This window comes from Symphalangus syndactylus, chromosome 7 (genome assembly GCF_028878055.3).
Source record: "Symphalangus syndactylus isolate Jambi chromosome 7, NHGRI_mSymSyn1-v2.1_pri, whole genome shotgun sequence".
NCBI classification, from domain to species: domain Eukaryota; kingdom Metazoa; phylum Chordata; class Mammalia; order Primates; family Hylobatidae; genus Symphalangus; species Symphalangus syndactylus.
In genome coordinates, this window is record NC_072429.2 from 48,063,309 (window position 1) to 48,081,120 (window position 17,812).

A 17,812-nucleotide genomic window follows, 5' to 3' on the forward strand; every position below is an offset into this window, starting at 1 on the left:
TTGATGACAAAGAAGCCAAGCCCACTTAGCTAGTTTATCAACACATCTAAAGCAAATCATAGTCATACTTTGATTTTAACCAAGCATGACAACAAGGCAACTGAATAGCTTTCCAAACTACCAGTGCAGCGACACTACCTTGCATAGGCTGGTGTTAAATCAGCACTTCATAAATTGTGCAGGCTTCTGCCCATTTAGATGATCTCTCTATGCAGAATCGGCAGTCTAACACTGGCTCTTACAAGCATTAAAAATCATCACTCTGCTAACCCAACTCACTGTTCAGATGGGTCTTCTTGAATGCAGCCTTTATTACAACCTCACTGCTGCTTTCTACACTGAAGGAATACCATGTTTTTAAGTCAGGAATTCTTCTTTCTTGCTTTATTGTAATCAGGGGGTCCTGCAACGACCCTGATGCTGTTACAAAGCACAGTGCTTTATAACAGTAAAGCTTCTGGAAAACCCAAACAAAAGACACGTCATCCGGTGACGTCAGCCTATATACAGTTCTATGTGGTCGCAGCACATAAGCAAATCCATTCTTGTGCCGTTTCTCGGAAAAGCTTTTCAGTAAATGCACTCATGCTGCTCCAGGAGCTCTTCTCTGCAACAAGCCACCCATCTGCCATCAACAAGTTAAGACCAAGAGAACTAACGGCTGCGGAAAGGAGACTGAAGCTTTGATTAATCAGCTGAGCAGTTAGAGGTGGAGAAATTTAATAACTTATATTCAAAACTGATTTAGAGATCAGAGCAATCACAGAAAATGAAACCAATGCTTTCCAGAGGAATATCCTAAGGAAAAAACAACTCATCCTGGTGGATTCAATTTTACTTGGAAAGCCTGGGACACAGAAAACAGGAAACTGGTCAAAGGCTCCTACATGTTAGAGCCTTTTACAGACTCACTGCGTTGAGTCTAACAACCGCGACTGAATGCAGCCTCCAATGTGCTCAGAAGAATGGGTAAGTCTGTGCATTTATATGTCTTGTACATTCAATAAGGAATCACGCTTTTAAAATAAGCTACCGAATTCACATTTTATGAGGGAAATCACTGTCATATTTTGGATTTTGAGGTTTAGGTAAAAGCATGTATCGCTGATGACAGAGACATGTTTTATCTTCTTTTTAAATGGTTTAAGTTTTGGTCCAGTCATACCAATAAGGTTAATTTTTCTGCAGTAAATGAAAAATAAGTTATATGCAGTGAAATCTTTCGATATAATGTTGGTTGTTGCTGTTTTTTTAATAGCCCATATGTTGTGCTGAAAAATATCCTATCTTCTTGTTTTCCTTAAATTATATTCTGCAGGCTTACATTTCAAGTGGCCATTAGGGGCCCCTATGCTGGCAGCAATATATGCAATGAGTATGGTTTTAAAAATGCTGCCTGCCCTGGGTATGGCGTGTCCACCCAAATGCCGCTGCGAGAAGCTGCTCTTCTACTGCGACTCTCAGGGCTTCCACTCAGTGCCAAACGCCACAGACAAGGGCTCTCTGGGCCTGTCCCTGAGGCACAATCACATCACAGAGCTCGAAAGAGATCAATTTGCCAGCTTCAGTCAACTTACTTGGCTCCACTTAGATCACAATCAAATTTCAACAGTAAAAGAAGATGCTTTTCAAGGACTATATAAACTTAAGGAATTAATCTTAAGTTCCAACAAAATATTTTACTTGCCAAACACAACTTTTACCCAACTGATTAACCTGCAAAATTTGGACCTGTCTTTTAATCAGCTGTCATCTCTGCACCCAGAGCTCTTCTATGGCCTTCGGAAGCTGCAGACCTTGCATTTACGTTCCAACTCCCTGCGGACTATCCCAGTACGCCTGTTCTGGGACTGTCGTAGTCTGGAGTTTCTGGATTTGAGCACAAACCGTTTGCGAAGTTTGGCTCGCAATGGATTTGCAGGATTAATTAAACTGAGAGAGCTTCACCTAGAGCACAACCAGCTGACGAAGATTAATTTTGCTCATTTCCTACGGCTAAGCAGTCTGCACACGCTCTTCTTACAATGGAACAAAATCAGCAACTTGACATGTGGGATGGAGTGGACCTGGGGCACTTTAGAAAAGCTAGACCTGACTGGAAATGAAATCAAAGCCATTGACTTGACAGTGTTTGAAACGATGCCTAATCTTAAAATACTCCTCATGGATAACAACAAGTTAAACAGCCTTGATTCCAAGATCTTAAACTCCCTGAGATCCCTCACAACCGTTGGCCTCTCTGGCAATCTGTGGGAATGCAGCGCCCGAATATGTGCTCTGGCCTCCTGGCTGGGCAGTTTCCAAGGTCGGTGGGAGCACTCCATCCTATGCCACAGTCCTGACCACACCCAAGGAGAGGATATTCTAGATGCAGTCCACGGATTTCAGCTCTGCTGGAATTTGTCAACCACTGTCACTGTCATGGCTACAACTTATAGAGATCCAACCACTGAATATACAAAAAGAATAAGCTCATCAAGTTACCATGTGGGAGACAAAGAAATCCCAACTACTGCAGGCATAGCAGTTACTACCGAGGAACACTTTCCTGAACCAGACAATGCCATCTTCACTCAGCGGGTAATTACGGGAACAATGGCTTTATTGTTTTCTTTCTTTTTTATTATTTTTATAGTGTTCATCTCCAGGAAGTGCTGCCCTCCCACTTTAAGAAGAATTAGGCAGTGCTCAATGGTTCAGAACCACAGGCAGCTCCGATCCCAAACACGACTCCATATGTCAAACATGTCAGACCAAGGACCGTATAATGAATATGAACCCACCCATGAAGGACCCTTCATCATCATTAATGGTTATGGACAGTGCAAGTGTCAGCAGCTGCCATACAAAGAATGTGAAGTATAATATCTACCCGTCATCAAAAATCACATCAGATAAGTAACCTATTTTACATAGTAGAGGCTAAATACATATCTAATTTTTACCAATGGTGACATTAAGCCTAATTTTCCAAACTAAGTGGAGACTTAGTTTTTGAAGTGTTGAAGTATTTTTAATTTTTTAAATGAAACCATATTTTAAGTGTTAAATGAATCAATGCTCACATTAATTTGCACTCCTGTTGGAAAGTCTAAAATGCTTACTTCAAAATAAGAAATGTATGTAATTATATACAATCGTGTGTAAACCTTTACACTAAGGTCTCCATATGCTATTTTTTTTCTACTGAAAACAATTTAGAAAGAAGCTATTGGGCAGAAACAGATATAGATCAATACCTGTTTGATCACTGCTCTCCATCCCATGTACCACAACTATCTTGCTGCTTAAAAGGAGACTTAGTAAAGTTCTCTTGTATGATAATTTGGTATTTACTCAAATCTTCAATTTCTTGCCAGTGTGGGAAGTAGAATTTCATGTATGCTGAAGACTGGTAAATATTAAACATTCTTCTTCCAGAGTTTCTGCCTGGGTTAGTAGGTATTATCAAAGTCCATATCATGAAATCAGAACCCTTTAATGTAATTCTAATAAGCTGAGTGACTCTTTAATATATTTACACAATGAATCCAAGTGACTGTGAAAAGGTCTCATTACAATGAAATCAATCCTAAATAATTACACCGACTTCTTACACATTTCTCGTTTGACTTATAATGGACATGATTTTTGTGGCATTTAGACAATTGTTTTAAACTAGTATTAAATTGTCATTGTACTAATTAATGTACTAAATCCTATGTTTACATTAATATGTGAAAAAAGATTTAGAAAATATTTTGGAGATAAACAAGACAAAATGAGTCAATTTAACAATCCTGACATGCTCCCTCCAATTTAAAAGCGCACACACACACACACACACACACACTCGTGCTCTCTCTCTCTCTCTCAACTATCATGATCAAAGATGCCTTGACAAAGGGGTTTAAACCTCTTTCTTCTGCTTTTTCCTGATCTTCAAACCTCAAAGAGCCAAGTTAAAAATAATTGGCTAGCAACAGGCATAACACTGATTCTTATTGTATTACAAAGGAACCATGAAAAAAAACACTTTCTATTATATAATAAATTTTGATCTTTCAATAAAGATACGCATTCATGCTGTAAGTGTAGTTCAGTGTAGGTGAAGAAAACAGCATCACTGAGATGAATCTTATGGTAGAACAACTCGACATGCCTATGCAGCCACACAGTGGTAACTTGAAGGCAGCACGGAGGTGAGGGATTAAAAGGAAAGGCAGATTTTGAAATCCGACTCTCAGGTTAGCTGGAGTTTACAAGGCAGCCAAGAATGATTATACACAATCTGCACCAAATAGGGAAAGGACCTGCTGCTGAAAAGGGAAGAGGGGTAGATTCTCCAATGTAAACATAAACATTCCATAATTAACAAGTGATAAGGATGCCACATTTTTCATGCAGAAAAGAACCACAGGTATTCAGTTTCTTGTATTATGATTTCTAAAGAAAATCTATTACATATTTGGAATTTAGATGCAAGCTACTCATTCACACAGAATTTTTCCATAAACATCGTTCCATATATTGAAAAAACTGTAAAATTATAGCACTAACTTGATTTTAGAAAATGAGCATTTTTTACAACTGCCCTTTACTGTATGTAGAAAAAAAGACATAAAACCTTAGAGAAAGCCACTACCATTTTTAAAGTTATCTTTTCCCCAACATCAACATGAACATGATATCCTTCATTCAGGGCATATTTTCTTCCCAGGATCAAACTGAAAACATGTTAAGGCTATAGTTTAACCAGTAAGATTTAATCACAATTTTTCTTCTTTAATACTAAGAGATGGGTACCTTAGTACCCGTCACCTAACATCTCTCGGTAAAAAGCAGACAAGATCACAAATTACAGTAAAAATGTGCTCTCTTTTTTAAGGTGGGCAGATTAGTTTGTCAAAGTCTCAGACCAGTTCAATTCAGTTATCTCGAGCGGTGAGTATTTCGTCTCTTGTTAAACCAGACCCTGGGCTTGTCTGGGCAGAGAAAGAAGCTGATTTAACAGCATAGAGCACAGTGCCCTACTTCCCCACAGACAGGCTGAATTAGAAGCCCCTATTACAAATAAGAACACCATGGGCTAAAATTTACCAACCCATTTATCAGGACGACCACTGCCATTTGTCAGGTGACAGACAGCTTGGTCACAACACAACTGTGTCCTGAGCACACAAGATTCCATCAGCCCTGAAGGACAGCAGAGGAGTATTTTCCATCATTTCAAACCACAACCAAAATTAAGATTCAAACTGTGGGATGGATAAGAAATCCCCTTCTTTGGCTGGGAATCTCCACCTTAATCCTTAAAGGACCATAACTGGAAAATCCTTAGTGTACGGACAAAAGCAAATTGGAATAGCAAGCCATTTACTAATTCAGAGGAACAGCATAGCCAAGGCTAGCAAGGCATACTTTCTAGTTGAAAAAAATCAAAATATTTTGCCTTCCATTTTTCTGGGTAATGTCCTTTAAGAAAAGTGAATGACAGTAGTACCAAAAAGGTATTTTCCTTTCTCATTTAAAAGCAAAAACCTCTCTTTTTAATTGCCTGTAGAAGGCAAGATTTCCTTTCATTTTTGTCCATTTGTGTTTCAGAATCAGCACAGGTTTGAAGATCAGACTGTTAGTCATCTGTGCTTTCTTTACCAACTGGCTAGAACGGAACAGCATCACAGCAACGCTGCGGATCTTGGTTACACAGAGTCAGAGCTTTTGTTTTTTGGTGGGGTTTTATCCTCTTTACCACCACCACCCACTCCATTTTTTTTCTATTTTTAAGATTAGAGGAAAATGACCATTAAGAACCAGAAAAATAATTAATCTCTCTGGAAAAAAGAAAGCTAAATAAGACTATGATACCATACCCACCTAGAAACCAAGAACTAGTTTGAAATTGTTTATATTCATTTCTGTAGCATGACAGGCATTTCAATTACCTTTCTGAAAAGAGTGGGCTGATAAACTTGGAAATCCACACACAAGTCTGAGAATACCCACTGCCAGAATCAAAAAGCAAAGATACTAATTTTTTAAGCCAAAAATCTGTACTAACACATGTAATTTCTTAATGTGCCTAAGTTAATTTCTGTACCAATTCAATAAATGGAATTGACTGAACTTCCCAACGCCACTAATTATTAAAATCCATCTGCTTATTCTAATGCTAGTCACCAAGAGCTAGACTCCATCTTTCCAATAAAAATGAGCCCTATGTAGCACTAGGTTTGAATTCTAAAATTCAAAACAGGCATTTCATTTTCTTAAGGCACACTTCCTACACACAGCTATCAGGGGAAAAAGCTATAAATGTCCCGTTCTTTTTCTGAAGTGTGGATATCAATATAAAATTTGTTAAAGAATATTTTTAACAGCTGACTTACATGATCGTTTTCCTAATACAGCAATACAGCGACAGACCTATCTGAAAAATCTGTTTGGGTACATACTTTTCATATCTTATTGATTAAAGCCCTTGAGCCAGGAAAACAAAAAAAAAAAAGAGAGAGACAGGCCATCTATAGATAATTAAATATTTCTCTATCTAACCTGGGGCAAACTCATAGTACTTGAATAAGGCCAAAAACAAATAGAAAATGACTGTTTAAGCTTTCATTCTGCTATTGCAAACATTTGGAAACTTCTGCAACTCTTTCAACTAACATTTCTGTCCTTAGTGTTTTTTTTTTTTTTTTTTTTTTTAAGTCTGATATATGGAATGTTTGGTGAACCTTCCTATCAACACTGAGACTGGAAACTCAAAGTACAGTCCAAATACATTGTGTTCAATCACCTTCAAGAGCCATTTTTCTTTTTGGGTGGGAGGTGGGCAGCTGGGTTGAGGGTGGGAAGAAAATACTATTATGCAGGGTGTTTTGGGAGGGGGGAGGGTAACATAAAGCAGTGTACAGGAAAGTTTTGTTATTAAAATTGTGTATACTGTAAAAAGTGAATGCCTTTTTACTTTTCCTTGATAACCTATCAATTTTGACATGTGAAACTTGAAAAGCCACTTGTGACAGACATAGAAATCTTAAATGAACAGTTGTTTTGTTCCGTGTTCCTCTACAATGTCAAATGTGTCCACTGAAAAAAGGGGCAGCTAATCATCACCTGTCTTCATTCAGAGAGAGGCAAAACTAGGATAAGAAGAAAGTAAAGGTAAAGTGGTGGGAAGGGAGAGTGCCTAAAAAGCTGTCATGCAGTAAGAAGCTGCTCTGTCAAGAGCCTGAGCAAGTGGAAAAACAACTGTCCCAGGCTCACAGGGCGTGGAGTTGGCTGCCCCTCTCTGAATCCTCCATTACAGTGAACTGACACCACAGAGAGCTTCGGAAAGGTACTAATTGCCTGTACCTAGCCAACAGCGACTTGGCCTCTACCTTGGGAGCTGGTTGATGTCCATCCCAGCAGCACCTTGCATGCCACTCCTAGGAGGGAGGTCCACAGGTGCTTACACACTAGGACCATGAGGATCCCTACATGACCTCCTCCACCCCGGATGCCCACTCGGTGAGTACGGACGGGAAAAGGAAGGGAAGATTTTAAACTACAGTTGACCCTTGAACAACACTGGGGTTAGGGGTGCCAACCCCCTGCTCTACACAGTCGAAAATCTGCATATAACTTTTGACTTCCCAAAAATTTTCACTAATAGCTACTGCTGACTAGAAGCATTACTGATAACATAAACGGTCAGTCCATATTAGGTAACACATATTTAATACCATCAGTCAAAATAATACATATTTTATATGTTATATGTATGATATATGGTATTCTTACAAAAATAAGCTAGAGAAAAGAAAATGTTATTAAGAAAATCATGGTGGGGCATGGTGGCTCATGCCAGTAATCCCAGTACTTTGGGAGGCTGAGGTGGGTGGATCACCTGAGGTCAAGAGTTTGAGAACAGTCTGGCCAACAAGGCGAAACTCCGTCTCTACTAAAAATATAAAAATTAGCCAGGCAACCTGGTATGAGCCTGTAATCCCAGCTACTTGGGAGGCTGAGGCAGGAGGATTGCTTGAACCTGGAGGTGGAGGTTGCAGTGAGCTGAGATCATGCCACTGCACTCTAGTCTGGGTGACAGAGTGAGACTCCATCTTTAAAAAAGAAAAAAAAAAAAAAAAGAAAATCATAAGAAAATACATTTATCATTAAGTGGAACTGGATCACCATAACGGCCTTCATCCTTGTTGTTGTCTTCATGTTGAGTAGGCCGAGAAGGAAGAGAAAGAAAGGAGTCGGTCTTACTGTCTCAGGGGTATCACAGGTGGGAGGAAATCCACATATAAGTAGACCTTAACGATTCATACCCATGTTGCTCAAGGGTCAACTATAATGTCCTTGGCTTGCTACCGATAAACATCCTCAGGACAGGATTCTATACCTGGGCAGTGCTGGGGCATAAACTGCCCTAGCTTCCAGGAGCTGACCGCCAGGAGTCTGCCACGTTTGCCCAGATGCACTTATTGTTTCTCCAGCACCACAGCAGCATAGTAGGACCACATGGAGGAATAGGCAAAGCCACCCTTTTCCCAATGCCAGGGAAGCTGGGATCAGAGAGACTAAGAGAACTCTCACACCAGGAATTTCAGCAGTAACCAGGGCAGAAGCAGGAAACAGAGAACACAATTCTACTGTCAAACTCATCCTATAAGCACTAGAGGGCATAGGTGATGGTGGTTTTAAATTGCACAAAGGAACACATTCCTACACTTGATAGAGTTAAAAGCAGAGCTTATTAACATAATTCTCCTACATTTTAATTTTGAAAATCCCATTTAAAGCTACATCTGATTTCTTTATCAGTTATTTTAATTAATTTTGTCTATATGCCACAGCATTCTCAGGTTCCCACTCAAATATACAAGATTCTTCCTGGTCTGTTTAAAAATTTGGGGTAGTCATGTCTCCCTTAGAGAGACAAAATGTACAACAAATTGTCTTTTACAAAGAGGGAGGGGAAAAAGAGCTGAAAGTCATAGCTACTGCAAAAACATTTCTCCTTAGCATGAATTTGACCTTTATCCTCAATACTTGTTTTGGGAATACTCTTAAGGGACACATCTTAAACCTCCCCTTCTACTATCTGAAGAGGACAGTAAAGAGCAAGAAATCTCCAAAGTCAAGTACAATCAAGCATCCTATCCTGCAAAGCCTACAAATGAAAATACTACCCTCTATATATGGAGGCTGAAGAGCAAAGGCTTGCCCAATGCCTCCAAGTCAGAACTCCCAATAGACATCCAGCATGAAGAAGCATCTGTGAACAGCAACCCTGATCGGCAGAGGCCAATGGCTCATGCCTCACTTAGGAAACAAATATGAAAACTGCAGCCCTAGAGACAATTGCCAAAGCCTTTTTATAGCTTTCATCAAGATTTTACCAAAAACCACACAGAAGAGGTGTAAAAACATCATAAACATTAAGTTTACTGAATATCTATTGACAATTGTGTTTAGAGCATAAGACTTCCATCTTTAGGCCCTAGTATTTGTACCAAAATAAATAAATAGTATTTGTACCAAAATAAATAAATAAATAAATGAGTTACAACAGAATCTACAGGCTGCTTTTTCTGGAAAATCATTGTACCAAAACACTACAACCATTTTTAATTAATTAATTATTTCCAGAGCGGGTTATGAGACTGGCTAATTTTTGCATTTTTGGTAGAGACAGAGTTTCACCATGTGTTGCCCAGGCTGGTCTTGAATTCCTGGGCTCAAGTGATCCACTCGTCTCAGCCCACAAAGAGTTGGAATTACAGGCGTTCGCCACCACGCCCAGCCTCTACAGCCATTTATAATTAGCCTACCGATTTCATCATCATGAGGGCCAAAAAATTTCCTCTTGTGATGAACAAAAACATTTCCCGTTGCCTCGCAGTCAAATACATGGAGGGCAACTGCTCAGTACCCAAAACCTCTAAAAACAATGTTATTTATCATTTACACATAACCTACTTCTATACAGTCAAGGAAACTTAGAATAAAACTATGTACAGAATAGTGAAATAAAGATACAAAAAGATCAAAAGCAGGACTCTTAACCCCAAGGGTCCAGGATATGTTTCAGGATGCAAGAACGTCTTAAAATTATAATACAATATTGTATGTGAGTCCAGATATTTTACCAGATCTAATGGGTTTTGATAAATTACAAAAAGGGGTTAGAAAGCCCTAGAACAGCAATGAAATCATTATTTCTAGTATACACTATACACCAATTTGGCCCTGATCTTCCCGGTGGCCAAAACAAAGAATAAAACCAACAGCTTTCATCGGATAAGGCAGCACACTGGTTTCTCTGGAGAAAGAGACACTTAAGTGAAAAAACCTGTGAATTATTTATAAAATGAAGCCGGCTGTAGGAACAATAAGGAACAATGTTGGACTGTCCCTCTAAGGAGGTTCTAGAGAACAGGCAGAGTTGTTCTTCATGAAGACCCTTGATAAAGGCTAAGTTTGTAAAGAGCCTACACAAGCATGCTGCACACTCTGTGATGACCTAACCTTTGTCGTGACCCAAGGGTGGGTGGAGCCTAGAAGTTCTGCAAGAATGAACCAAGCACTTTCAACAGCTGGTGTTTCCTCTTTATCACATCCCTGGGACCAGACTACAGGGCTCCAACACACAAGGGACAGCCAGTAAACACCTACTACATTACATTACACATCTTCTGCACAAGGAGTATAATTTAAAATTAAAAACATCTTCCGGCTGGGAGCGGTGGCTCACGCCTGTAATCCCAGCACTTTGGGAGGCAGAGGTGGGTGGATCACGAGGTCAGGAGTTCAAGACCAGCCTGGCCAAGATGGTGAAACCCCGTCTCTACTAAAAATACAAAAATTAGCTGGGTGTGGTGGTGAGCGCCTGTAATCCCAGCTTCTCGGGAAGCTGAGGCAGAGAACTGCTTGAACCCGGAAGGCAGAGGTTGTAGTGAGCCGAGATCGCGCCACTGCACTCCAGCCTGGGCAACAGAGCGAGACTCCGTCTCCAAAAACAAAAACAAAAAACACATCTTCCGCTATATCAGGAATGAAGAGAAGCATATTTCATACAACATCTCTGGTTGTGCATGACACCACCTTTGCAAAATTATACAAGTGAGAGCAATAGAACATATCTGATTCCATCTTGTTTCTAACCTCACAAGTTGTCTCTGTGCATTCCTGTGCATAGGCTAAGCTAACTATGGGAGGAATTTAGTTTATAATGTAGCTGAGGAATTTAGTTTACAGCTTAACTTTAAAGCAAGGATGATCACAGTCCCCTCCCAAAAACTACCCTTCTTCTCGTTCGTGGTCTGAAACTGCCTTTGTAAAATTAATGAAAGGTGGTAAGGTTAAAATTATTCTGATAAGATCTAAGCATAGTTAAAACAGTAGCCTGTTACTGTTTCGTAGCTTGCTTTTTATAATTGTTTACTGCTCAGGAGTCACTTAGCCAATGGTCATAATAAGATTTGTAACTTTCCCAATTGCTTCTATAAATAACATCACTACTGTGAAACTTAAGACTGATGGGCAACACAGTGAGACTCTGTCTAAAAAAAAGAAAAGGCCAGGTGCAGTGGCTCATGCCTGTAATCCCAGCACTCTGGAAGGCAGGCAGAACACTGGAGGTCAGGACTTTGAGACCAGCCTGGCCACTATGGCAAAACCCTGTCTCTACTAAAAATACAAAAAGTAGCTGGGTGTGGTGCGCCTGTAGTCCCAGCTACTCTGGAGGCTGAGGTGGGAGGATCACTTGAGTCTCAGAAGTGGAGGCTGCAGCAAGCCAAGATCATGCCACTGCACCCCAGCCTAGACAACAGAGCAAGATCCCATCTAAATAAAAAAAAAAAAAGACTGGTGTTTGAGATATTTTTCAGACTGCATTCTAGTGGACCAACTGACGCCACCTATACTGGTGATCCATACCAAGAAACAGTTTCGACACTCCTATCATTTCATGCCCAGCCCAATCAATCAGCAGTACCCATTCCCTAGCCCCCGCTTACCAAACCATCTTTAAAAACCTAGTCTCCAAATTCTTTGGGAGGTGGATTTGAAAGGTATCTTGTCCACCTCAATCGGCCTTGCGATTATTAAACTCTTTCTCTGCTGCAACTTCTGCTGTCTCAGGGTACAGGCTTTTCCTGTGCAGCAGGCAAGAAGAACCCAACTGGGCTGTAAAATGCTAATGATAATCATATGTGTTCTCCTTAGGTAAGAATCTATAACACAATAACTAATTTCCTAAGAAAGAACACATTTAAAAAGATAAAGCAGCTAGGTGCAGTCACACCTGGAATCCCAGCACTTTGGGGGCCTGAGGCAGGAGGATTGCTTGAGCCCAGGAGTTCAAGACCAGCAGGGGCAACATGGCAAAACTCTGTCCCTACAAAAAATACATGTATACACAGAAATTAGCCAGGTGTAGTGACACTTGCCTGTAGTCCCAACTACCTGGGAGGCTGAAGTGGGAAGATCACCTGAGCCCAGGAAATCAAGGCTGCAGTGAGCTGTGATCACACCACTACCCTCCAGCCTGGGCAACAGAGTGAGACACTGTTTCAAAAAAATAAATTACATATATAAAAAAAAGATAAAGCAATCATTAGCCTGAACAACCGTCAGAAATTTAACTGTCTCTTTCTAGAAGCCATTAAAAAAGAACCACCTAGATTTTCAACAGGGGCAAGTTAAGTTGCACAGCAGTTAGGAGCCCTGATCCACACTTGAGCCTCTGACCCTGGACAAGTCCTTCAACCTTTATGTACCTTGGGCCTTTGACCTGTAAAACAGAATTAATAGCAATAATAACCACAGGGGGATTTATTCATGTAAAGTCCTGAGGCTAGCACAGAATAAATGCTCAAAACTGTTTTGTTATTTTTAATAGCAACGTGTACACAGTGAAATGCTACAGATCCATCAAATAGAGAATGTAATCACATTAAAGACATGTTAGACCCATGTGCTGCTTCCTAAAACCCTACTTTCTAGTCTTTCTTCTCTAAGTTAATGTGCAGTATTCAAAATGAGAACTGATAATTAGCTAGAACTTTCAGTAAGCCTCAACAGCCTTGTTACACTTTTTACATCTAATATTGATATAAAACTGACCACATTATCTCACAGTCAAGTAACTTGCTTTGCAAAATGTACTATAATATTAGATATGATATTACTCTGGTTTGGCTTTATGAATCAAAGCTAAATTTCTAAAGGTTTAAAATCCCTAATTCAAAAATTCCTTCTGAATAAGGCAGTCACTTAAAATCAAGTGATGTCTTTTCCTTGTTCAATAAAATTATATAGGACAACAAGTACTATCCATTATCATAAAAGGATACTATTTTTTCAAAAGAAATAAATAATCTGATGTCTCAGCTTCGGACAATTATATTTTAGGACAAAATACACGGCTGAGAATTAAGGATCACTATTATGTTCCTTTTTGCTTAGAAAAAAATTGTACGTTAAGTCTATCACATCTAATTTAGGAAGCAGCCCTTCCAATTGTGGCAGATTTGGTTCCAAGGCAGATTTGCCAGAATTATTGAGGGGTGTGGGCAGGAGAGGTATGAGAATTTAAAAACACAAAGATAATCCATTAGTTCAATACACGCAGGAGGGTATGTTTCGTGATAGCTGGAGAGTAATCCTCCATATTACCGAAATCTCTATTCCATATAAAGCTTGCTCAGAATCAACCTATCTCAATGAAAGACACACAATCTTATCAGAACTTATCAGATCTTATGACCCAGATTCTTCAAGTCAAGAAAACTTCTTTCTTGGCATTATCTTTCCTAGATCATAATCTAGTTTATCCAACAAGGAAAATCCTTTTATCTCCTCCTTCATCCACAACTTTTCTCTACTTTCCCACATCTCTTGACCATGGGCTTACTACCTGCTTCTCCCAAATCCACAAAACTAAGTGCCTATCAGCTACAAAATAATCTACACGATTTGGAAATTATAATAAAAAATACAGTCACTCATCCGAGCTATCTTTTCAGTCCACACTTCTCTTTGCTCTTTGTACAGATTCAAGTATAAAATAGCATTTATTCATTTTGCTTTCACTTTTTTTTTTTTTTTTTTTGAGATGCAGTCTCGCTGTCGCCCAGGATGGAGTGCAGTGGCGCGATCTCTGTTCACTGCAGGCTCCGTCCCCGGGGTTCACGCCACTCTCCTGCCTCAGCCTCCCAAGTAGCTGGGACTACAGGCGCCCGCCACCTCGCCCGGCTAATTTTTTGTATTTTTAGTAGAGACGGGGTTTCACCGTGTTAGCCAGGATGGTCTCAATCTCCTGACCTCATGATCCGCCCGCCTCGGCCTCCCAAAGTGCTGGGATTACAGGTGTGAACCACTGCGCCCGGCCTTGCTTTCACTTTTAAAAGACCAAGAATACCTGCCATTTAAGATGTACCCTTTTTAATAATTAGCACTCATTCCAGTTCTATGACCAAATAAAGTCCCCAACACCCTTCATACCTGTAATAAAAGTTGCTCTCTTGCTGTTTTTAATTGGGAATGGGGAATGTGAATTGGGTCGTAGAAGATATGGCAAACATTTCAGAAATGTAGAATTCTTTAAGAATAGGCAGTAATCTTTCATTCCAGTTTTCTTGGGATTCCACAGAATTGGCCACAAGAAAGCTGGGACCTTTCATGTGGAAGTATGTTCTGCCAGTTTTTGATCCAAATAGAAAAAAAAGACATGAACATCAGGCACTAGTAACTATTTCATGTAAGGATCGCCCACGTGGCGCACACATTAAGAATGGTGTTCAGAGCCGGGCATGTTGGCGCATGTCTGTAATCCCAGCACTTTGGGAGGCTGAGGTGGGCAAATCACCTGAGGTCAGGAGTTCGAGACCAGCCTGGCCCACATAGTGAAACCCCAATTCTACTAAAAGTACAAAAATTAGCCAGGCATGGTGGTGTGTGCCTGTAATCCCAGCCACTCAGGAGGCTGAGGCAGAAGACTCTCCTGAACCTGGCAGCCAAAGGGTTACAGTGACCCGAGATCATGCCACTGCACTTCAGCCTGGGCGACAGAGTGAGACTCCATCTCCAAAAAAAAAGATTGTGTTCAGGAGTGCCTTGACAGTGCTACCTCTCTATTTTCCCTTGTAATTTACCAGGAGGAAAAAAATGGCAGTGGGAAAGAAAAGAAGAATATACCATCCTCAGCACACTCCTGCAGGCAACTGGGACAATACCACATCACCACATCTCCCTCTTCTCTCCTGATAGTCCTTTCAAGCCAGTGTATGCAAAACTGCTCTCTGACATTTGCTGTCAACTTCCAACAACTAGAGCCCATTTTATTACTGTATTAAAACTGCCAAGTCTTTGGGAGGCCTAGAAGGGTGGATCACCTGAGGTCAGGTGCCCAGACAAGCCTGGGCAACACGGTGAAACTCCATCTCTACTAAAAATATAAAAATTAGCTGGGCGCAGTGGCACGTGCCTGTAATCCCAGCTACTCAGGAGGTTGAGGCAGGAGAATCGCTTGAGCCCAGGAGGCAGAGGATGCAGTGAGCTGAGACTGCGTCATTGCACTCCAGAGAGAGAGCAAGAGTCCATATCAAAACAAAACAAACAAACAAACAAAAACCCTGCCAGTCTAAGATTTGTCTGTTATTCCACATGAAAATCTAACAGCAAGTGGTCAGGAATTTTCTTAGTTTTGATGCAGCATTCCTAAAGTGTCAAAAAAAAAATTACAGTGCATAAGTGGTATCATTTAGACACTCAATTTGTGCTTGCTTTGAATTAGATGTGTGATGAATCAGACAGATTGTGAAGAACAGGACACTATAAATGGTTTATCTGAAGTTCAGCTGACACTCCCACCAAATCCATTACCCTAATTTATAACTAAAATTATTAAACAAATATATTTCCAGTAAAAACATAAATCCACTGGCTTTCCAAAAACAATAATCAGTATTTTGATTTATTCATCAATTATTTCAGTATCAGAGGTACTACACTGGAAAATAATATTTTTAAGATCTTGACTTTCAAATATTTTATATCAATCTTTAAACACACACACACAATCTTTAAACACACACACACAAACACGCATGCACACGCACACCACATCCCGCCCTCAGTTTAAATTGAGAAGGGAGTCTGGGGATTAGATATACTTATGAAAGGCTAGACTTCTGTTTTTTGTTTAGTTGTTGAGACTGGGTCTTGCTCTGTTGCCCAGACTGGAATGCAGAGTTGCAGTTTTGGCTTTCTGCAATCTCTGCCTCCTGGGCTCAAGCGATTTTCCCACCTCAGCCTCCCAAGTAGCTGGGACTACAGGTGCATGGCACCACACCTGCCTAATTTTTGTATTTATTGTAGAGATGGGGTTTTGCCATGTTGCCCAGGCTGGTCTCAAACTCCTGGGCTCAAGTGACCCACCTGCCTCGGCCTCCCAAAGTGCTGGGATTACAGGCGTGAGCCACTGCTCTGAGCCCTGTTATTTGTAACTAGCATTTTAACTAACTGAATACCAAGAAAAGACTAAGAAGACTGTAAGTGGAACACATTAGGAAAGTGGGGGATGCAGAACAATTAAGATTCAATATGTGACATGTTAAAGTTAGAATGTTTAGTAGCCATCCAAGTAGAGATGACAAGTCCAGGGGAATGGTCCAGGCTGGAAACATAAATTTAGAAGTCATCATCCGTGAATACAGGTATTTAAAGTCACGGGCCTAGATGAGATCACCAAGGGAATGGGTGTAGATGGAGATGAGACTCATAGAACCATCCTTTCCTCCTAAACCAGTCTGAGAAATCTTTAAACAATAACTATAAAATGGCAGTCACGGAAAAAAAAGGATAGGTGTCAAGGGAAGCATTCCCTCAACATCAAAGCCACTTGAACAAGTCATGTGCTATTGGAAAAGTAATAGGAATATGGTCAGCTTAATTCATGAAAATGACTGGAAACGACATATCAAAGGAATTTTTAATCAATGAAGAATATACATGTATACCATTTAGGAATTGAGAATGATGACTACAATAACAAGCCCATCAATCATACTATGCTCCATGCCAAGTAGGCTGGCAAATAAGCTGGAGATGGCCCTGTTCTCAAGTCAATGTAATAAACTGAAGAACCAATGAAAGTTCATGAACAATCAGAAAAGCAGGGGTTAATTCTGAGGGGAATGTAGAACTCATGTACTTGAACTACAAGAGAGCCAAAGGCTGGGCCCAGTGGCTCATGCCTGTAATCTCAGCACCTTGGGAGGCCGAGGCAGGCGGATCACTTGAGGTCAGGAGTTCGAGACCAACAAGGGCCAAAGTGGTGAAACCCCGTCTCTACTAAAGATACAAACAAAATTAACTGGGCGTGGTGGCAGGTGCCGGTAATCCCAGCTACTTGGGGGAAGCTGAGGCAAGATTGCTTGAATGCGGGAGGCGGAGGTTGCAGTGAGCCGAGATCATGCCACCGCACTCCAGCCTGGGTGACAGAATAAGACTCTGTCTCAAAAAAAAGAAAGAAAGAAAAAAAAAGCCAAATATTCAACTAAAAGGATATTATATAATTTTATCTCGATAGAGGCTTGGGTTACAAGGTATGTGCCTTTATCAAAATTCACCAGTAGTACACTTAAGATTTGTACACTTCAGTATGTATAAAACTTACCTTTAAAAATACTGGGACAGGCGCAGGAGCTCATACCTATAATCCTAGCACTTTGGGAGGCCAAGGTGGGAGGATCACTCGAGCCCAGAAGTTCAAGATCAGCCTGGGCAACATGGCAAGACCCTGTCTCTATAAAAAATAAAAAAATTAACCAGG

At 40.4% G+C, this 17,812-nt stretch overlaps 2 protein-coding genes across 10 annotated transcripts in view; one reads left to right on the forward strand and one right to left on the reverse strand.

Moving 5' to 3' along the window:
- The window catches only part of CTNNA1 (catenin alpha 1), a 183,998-nt gene that overhangs the window by 59,481 nt on the left and 106,705 nt on the right, over positions 1–17,812 (reverse strand). The window lies entirely within an intron of this gene.
- On the forward strand, positions 280–9,549 carry LRRTM2 (leucine rich repeat transmembrane neuronal 2). The gene is made up of 2 exons (XM_055286081.2): positions 280–969; positions 1,319–9,549. The coding sequence occupies exons 1-2, from the start codon at positions 966–968 to the stop codon at positions 2,863–2,865; spliced, it is 1,551 nt and encodes a 516-aa protein (XP_055142056.1). The 5' UTR covers positions 280–965; the 3' UTR covers positions 2,866–9,549.